Raw genomic sequence first — 6817 nt, 5'->3', positions numbered from 1 at the left:
TTTTTATATATATAAATGCATCACTTCCCCTTTATGGGTTATTTATTTAAATGCATCACTTCTATATTTGGTAACTTTATACTATATTTTGTTATTTCTCTCTCTTACTTTAAACCTCGTTCAAATTACTTTATCATTTTTCTATTTTCCATAGTCCTCACTTAAATGATAGAAATATTTATTGTCTCACATATTTTCTCTTTCATGATCTCTATCTTACTTTTATTATGATCATAAATTATTCATCCACTTATAATAATATACTATTTTTTATAAAAAAAAAAAAACTGAGGGAGTTATATGTTTTGTTTTAACAAAAATTGCAATAATGCAACCAAAGACAGCAAAATAAAATCGTGGATGAATTATTTGAACAACTTATGAAGCATGCTGTTTAGCTTTAGCTATATAACCCACTTTCATGGGTCATGGGTCCGACGTCAGCAGGCACGAAAAAGGCCCATTTCCTTATACTGGGTTTAATGAGGCCGACTGTAACAAGGGTAAATCAGTAATTTCCACAAAGGGTTACGGAGTACTTGGGTAGGTAGATTTGGATAGTCCGTATAAATATAACAACGTTTCATACTTTCATCCACAAATCCAGAAAAAAGAAGGGAAACTTTGAAAGGATAAGCAACCTTCCAGATTACACCATTACAAAGGGAGTTGAGCGAGGAAGTCCCTCTCTCTCCTCCACTGAATGTAGCTGATAAACCTTCTAATTCTGTTTTATCCTTTTAACTTTAGTAAGTTACGATAATTCAGAGCCTATTAGATTCCGACTAATTCCAACTCGACCCGAACCTCACAAAGTGTAGCACCACATTCTAGATAGATTAAAATAATTTCAATTTTGATTTCATTTCATTATTGACAATGTCAATCTCTCTCCAATTCTTAACCACTACTACCCCAACAACCGCCGCCGCCGTTGTCGCCGCCTCTTCTTCTCTATCATCATCTCTAATTCCGCCGACTGGAGCACTTTTCCGATTTCTCCGTAATCATCATAAACAGATAGTTAGTTATTCTAATGGAGTTGGACCCTTATTAAATGGAGCAAGTAAACTAAATTTAATTAGACCCAAACCCGTTTTATTCACTTCTTCGGGTCATTATTCGGGTCGATTATCAAAGGGTTTTGAAGATTCTCGACTTACTATCGCCGCCGCATCTGACGGTTCTGCTTCTATCGGGAGTAGTAGCAGTAGCAGCGCCGCCGAAGATGATGAACCCTTTAAAGATGCTGCTGAAATTGTGAGTGATGCTGAAGAAGAAGAGTTTGGGTTTAATCTTCCTGATGTTGACCGTTGGGATGTTTTGGGTCTTGGCCAAGCTATGGTATTATCTTTATTCCCATTTTTACCTAATCAAGTGTTTTTATTTAGTTATATTTTGGTTCGGAATTAGTTGTCACGTTGATAATGTTATCTCAATTAGTAATGTGACAATTGAATTGAGACGATAGAGTATTTAAGTGGATGTTGTTTTCTATGTGTTCTTAGTTTTGCTGAGTATGCTAATGGGTTTTTGCACATTGTATGATTTACTGGTTGTTTATAGCAATATTATCTCCCCTCTCCGGCCGGCGCCGTTGATAATGCTAGTTGTTAACTTCATATTTCAGCATTTGAATGACATGATCATGTATACCTGCTTTAAAAAAAAGGAGAAAAAAAAAAGTAGAATGTTGATTGTGTATGAGAGAAGGTTGTTCTGATGCAAAAGATGTTGTATTATCTTAGGCAAAAAGAGAATTTGAAGTTGTTTCTAGCTTTGAACTCCCTTATTATGCCATTACTTTTCATTGGTGTATTTTATTTCAATCACAGTCTATGTCTTTCATATGTATAGGTTGATTTCTCGGGAGTTGTCGATGAGGAATTTCTTGAGAGGCTGGATTTAGAAAAGGGGACAAGGAGGCTTGTGCATCATGAGGAAAGAGGTAAAGTTTTGCGCGCAATGGATGGTTGTAGCTATAAGGCTGCTGCGGGTGGATCGTTGTCCAATAGTCTTGTTGCTCTTTCAAGGCTTGGTAGTCTTCCTGTAGGAGGACCTGTTCTGAATGTTGCCATGGCGGGCAGTGTTGGTAGTGATCCATTGGGTGGATTCTACAGGTGAGGGTTTTTCTCTTTCATATTTCCCTTCAATTGATTTGAAAAAGTATACAGAAAATATGAGATGCTTTGTTAGTCCTTTATGGATGAGGTATAAGCACTGTGTTAGATTTTGGATGCTTATTTGATTCTGTTGAAAATTTTACAGTGAAAATACAGTTACATTATCCAACTATATATATCAAAAGAAAGTTAGAATATACAAACTGTCCATTCATCTGTTGCAAGTTGAAATCATTCATAGGTTTTTGTCTGGTTTTTAATTGTTACTTGTTGCTGTTGACTTAGTCTAGTCCTTTATACAAATCTGCAAATCTGCTTCATGGTGCAGCCTATGTATCCTTAGTAAAATTTGTATTCCTACGATAATTAGTTTGTGGGTGTATACAATGCGGAAGACTGCTCTTGCTGAAGCTTAGGACTTTGCTTTGTACGACTTTATATTATCTATTTTCTTAGTTTTATACATTTTTATACAAGTTATTCTGCAATTCTCTACTAGTATTATTGACGTTTCCTGCCATTTTTGTAGGGCCAAATTGCGTAGAGCAGGTGTTGATTTTCTGTCGACACCACTCAAGGATGGGACAACTGGGACAGTTATAGTTCTCACTACTCCTGATGCCCAGCGCACAATGCTTGCATATCAGGTATTCAATCCTTTCTCTATATCTTACGGTAATCGGTCAATGTTTGTCAAAAGCCTAAATCAATGTAGCTCCGAGGGTTTCTAGGAAAGCCACTACTTTCATGGTTATGAGGCAGGTCTTTGTCTTGGGTTTACCTGTGTAAGATTTACAGAGTTGCAATTGGTTTGAATTTTATTTTATCATCTGCTTTAGAGGGTGGTATACTGAATTTACTGATTTTTTTTAATGCTGCTTTAATGTGTAATCTTTGCCTTCTAGCTTGTGCAGTTTGTCACACATTGGATGTTTCTTTAGTTACCATTTGCTGTGTATGAAACCCCCTCAAAGTCATTTTTGAAAAATAACTAATAAAAGTGCGATTATAACTTATCCATATATTAGTAGAAAAGGTCCCGAGAAAATAATGTTGTTGATAGACTGATAGCTACAACAATGACATTTTGTTTTTTGGGGTACAATGGTGCTACTTTAAAATTTAATCAAAGTCGAAGTAATAGCTTGTACAAGAGATTTTACGTCTAGTAGCACTTTCTCCTTTCAAACCCTGTCATCACCTAAATCATTATTAGGCTTTGCCATAGAGTAAAAACAGCGACAATGACAAAGAAAATGATAGTGTTGTTGCATTCTCACAGGATGTAGAAATTCTTTGATTATGTACTATTTTCTGAAGAAAGCTGAGTTACAGTTTGACCCTAAAAAGGACTAGGAATACACCAAATATCAAGTATTTTGACCCTAAAAAGGATTTGGAACACACCAAATATCAAGTATTTTGACCCTAAAAAGGATTAGGAACACACCAAATATCAAGTATTTTGACCCTAAAAAGGATTAGGAATGCAGTCAATGAAGAAATATTTTTTAGTTATATCCCTGACAGCTCAACTGATAGGGTATGATTGCAAGAGATCATTAAGGATTTGATTGATATCTTTGTGATTTCTTGCTTATATCTTAATAAATTATTGATACCTTTCTGTGATCTTCTGTCATTAGTTTTATATTTAGAAAAGAGTATTTTGAAACAATGCACTAACATACTGACCTGCGCACATGCTTGTCTGAGTAATTTTGCCTCTCCTAAGTGTTCCTCGATCTCCAATATTTTATTGATTAATTTTCTCATACTCTATTTTTTGCCCTTTCTTAAGATTTGTTTGAAGCACATCTAATCTATTCAAATTTCCAATTTGAAAGACTTATATACCTCTATCAATCTGACTGCAGGGAACATCGTCCAAAATTAACTATGATTCTGGACTGTCCGACATAGTTTCCAAGACAAGCATTCTTGTTGTTGAAGGCTATTTATTTGAACTCCCTGATACTATTAAATCAATAACAAAAGCATGCAAAGATGCACACAGCAATGGAGCCCTTGTTGCAGTTACAGCATCAGATGTGTCCTGCATTGAGCGGCACTATGATGATTACTGGTTAGACATTTGCTATCCTTCATTTACTGATTGCATGGTTTTTTTTAGTACAGAGTAAGGTATTAATGTGAAGGAATTGTGATGAGTTTTGTGTATTTAGGCATTTGCTATGACTCATCCCCTTATTTCTTGGTGGTAATGGATGGTTAATTGGTGATGAAAATTGATTAAAATCACATGGTTGCTAGTGGATATACAATATCTTGATATCAAATAGAATATTCCATGTTAAGTTACATTCAAACATGATTAAGATTTCCTTCGTTATCTCATCATTCTCAACCTTTCATTGTCAATGGTAGCCTTCCATGCTGCTGACTACATTTTGCTGTATCTTGGTACATAAGGTTTGAAGTCTAGAGAAAACTGGATCTATCAGTGTAGTAAGCAGTATACTGTGTACGAAGTATGTGCTTGCTTTATTAAGTGGCTTTTTCTGAAGTAATTTTGCACCAACATTTACATTAAGCAGGTCATAAGGCTATTATATAACGTTGTATTTCAACCTAAATTATTCCCTTTGAATTCCCTCTTTTTTTTTTTTTTTTTAATTAAATAATTTCCATGACTGATATATGTCACCTCTTCATATGTCCAGGGAAATAATAGGGAACTATGCTGATGTAATTTTTGCAAATAGTGATGAAGCTAGAGCTCTGTGTAATTTTTCATTGAAGGAAAGCACAGCTTCTGCAACAAGGTATCTAAGCCATTTTGTCCCACTTGTGTCTGTGACCGATGGGCCCCAAGGATCCTATATTGGAGTCCGAGGAGAATCTGTATACATTCCTCCATCACCTTGTGTACCAGTAGACACATGTGGAGCAGGAGATGCCTATGCTTCGGGGATTTTGTACGGTATATTACGAGGAGTATCAGATGTAAAAGACATGGGTACATTAGCAGCTAGGATTGCAGCTGTAGTTGTTGGCCAACAGGGGACTCGGCTTAGGGTTCAAGACGCTGTTGAATTGGCAGAGTCATTTGCTTTCCATCTTGAGGATTCCTCTATTTGACTGGAATATATCTGTTCCTCTGTGCCTTCTTGTATGTTGAATACACCATCATTCCATATTAGTTCACTTGTTCATAGTAATGTTTATTCTTCATTGTACATCACCGATTATATTCGAAAATAGGAAATCACTTTACTTTCTTCCCTTGTCCTCCATTGATGTCCTCTACTCCTCTTGGCTAAATATGTTGATGCCCTTAGGATTTAGCACTGCCTTAGGTAACGAAATCAGTTGTATCATCTGGACATAATGTATGATTAAATGAAGGTAACGTGGATGGTACGAGTAGACGAACTATTGGGTTCTTGCTTGGTGCCTTCTTGTACATCTGTTCCTTGGCTCTTATTTGAATGAATTATCTCTATTTCCTTAAATTTGTTTTATCTACTTGATCGTCTAATAATTGTAATAAGCAAAGCTCCAAAATACATAAATAAAATTTCGGTAAAACTTACCTGTAATTGTAGGAAAATGAGCAAGAGCAATACTAATAACACGTTTATTCAAGAGAAAATAAATCAGGGATTGAAACCTTGTCTATTAGGGATGTTAATGGGGCGGGACAGATGGTGGTCTTTTCATTCCCATCCCCACCAAACATTTTCATCCCCATCCCTGCGGCGGGTCTAAAATTAATCCCCATCTCCGTCCCGACGGGTACAACTCCAAAACCATCCCCGCCCCACCCCCCACTTGGATATCCACCCCCACCTAATCCCCACCAAAAACCCGTCTAATCCCCACCTAAGACCCACATAATCTCCGCCTCACAAATACACAACTACATAATTAATACGGATTACAATTAAAAAAAAAATATTTTTAATATTACACACGTTTTTATTTATAATATAAGTGTAGTAAAAAAATATTATAATTATTTTATAAAATATTATAAAAGTATATAAATTTGTTTTTAAATATATATAGATGTGGGGATGATGCGGGTACGAAGCGGGGCGGGAAGGGGATGGGGCGGGTACAATTTAAAATCCACCCCCGCCCCATCATCCATGGCGGGTATGGTTTTTATCCCCATCCCCGCCCCACCACCTGCCAAACCGAGACCCATCCCCACCTCACTGGGGCGGGTCTCCTACTTGACCCGCCCCACTAACATCCCTATAATGCCAACCTTGGGTAAGACTAGTGACGCGTAAAACTTTTAAAAGTGAGCTTGAGGGGTGGAGCTCCGGGGGTAGACAAGTTTATATCAAATCTTGACATTGTTGTGTACAATAACTATGCATTATACAATTTTTTTTTGGATCGGGTAATTAGTGTGACATGATTCATCACGAGATTTTACATATCTTCATCTTTGACATTGAATTCTTAAATGTATCACACAATGACAAAGTTTAAAAGATACAAGGCACATTCTTGTGACTGGATGATTAGAGCTACTTAATATTTCATTGCACGCCTTTAATCTTAATGTTGAAATCTTAAATCGGTGCATGATTTTGAAAAACCAAAGAAAAATTTTCATAACTGAAAAATTAATTAGATATAGTTCTTGAAACTAAATGATTTTATATGCCTTCATCTCTATCATTAGATAAGGTCGGACCTAACCCATCACGAGATTT

At 36.2% G+C, this 6817-nt stretch overlaps 1 protein-coding gene across 1 annotated transcript; it reads left to right on the top strand.

Annotated features, from left to right (window-relative positions):
- Positions 1–594: 594 nt before the first annotated feature.
- On the top strand, positions 595–5550 carry LOC145562590 (uncharacterized). Its single transcript, XM_081622911.1, has 5 exons — positions 595–1344; positions 1858–2120; positions 2653–2770; positions 4001–4209; positions 4808–5550. The coding sequence occupies exons 1-5, from the start codon at positions 880–882 to the stop codon at positions 5223–5225; spliced, it is 1473 nt and encodes a 490-aa protein (XP_081479037.1). The 5' UTR covers positions 595–879; the 3' UTR covers positions 5226–5550.
- Positions 5551–6817: the final 1267 nt, after the last annotated feature.

The sequence above is a fragment of the Chenopodium album genome, chromosome 10 (assembly GCF_948465745.1).
Source record: "Chenopodium album chromosome 10, dcCheAlbu1.1, whole genome shotgun sequence".
NCBI lineage: Eukaryota > Viridiplantae > Streptophyta > Magnoliopsida > Caryophyllales > Amaranthaceae > Chenopodium > Chenopodium album.
The sequence above is the reverse complement of the archived record's forward strand: the minus strand, read 5'-3'. Positions and strand labels throughout refer to the sequence as shown.

Bases quoted from the DNA above. Each gene is read 5' to 3' on its own strand.
- LOC145562590 (XM_081622911.1), top strand. From the start codon at position 880: ATGTCAATCTCTCTCCAATTCTTAACCACTACTACCCCAACAACCGCC. The intron at 1,345-1,857 runs GTATTATCTTTA...TCATATGTATAG, and splicing joins TGGGTCTTGGCCAAGCTATG to GTTGATTTCTCGGGAGTTGT. The intron at 4,210-4,807 runs GTTAGACATTTG...TCATATGTCCAG, and splicing joins CGGCACTATGATGATTACTG to GGAAATAATAGGGAACTATG.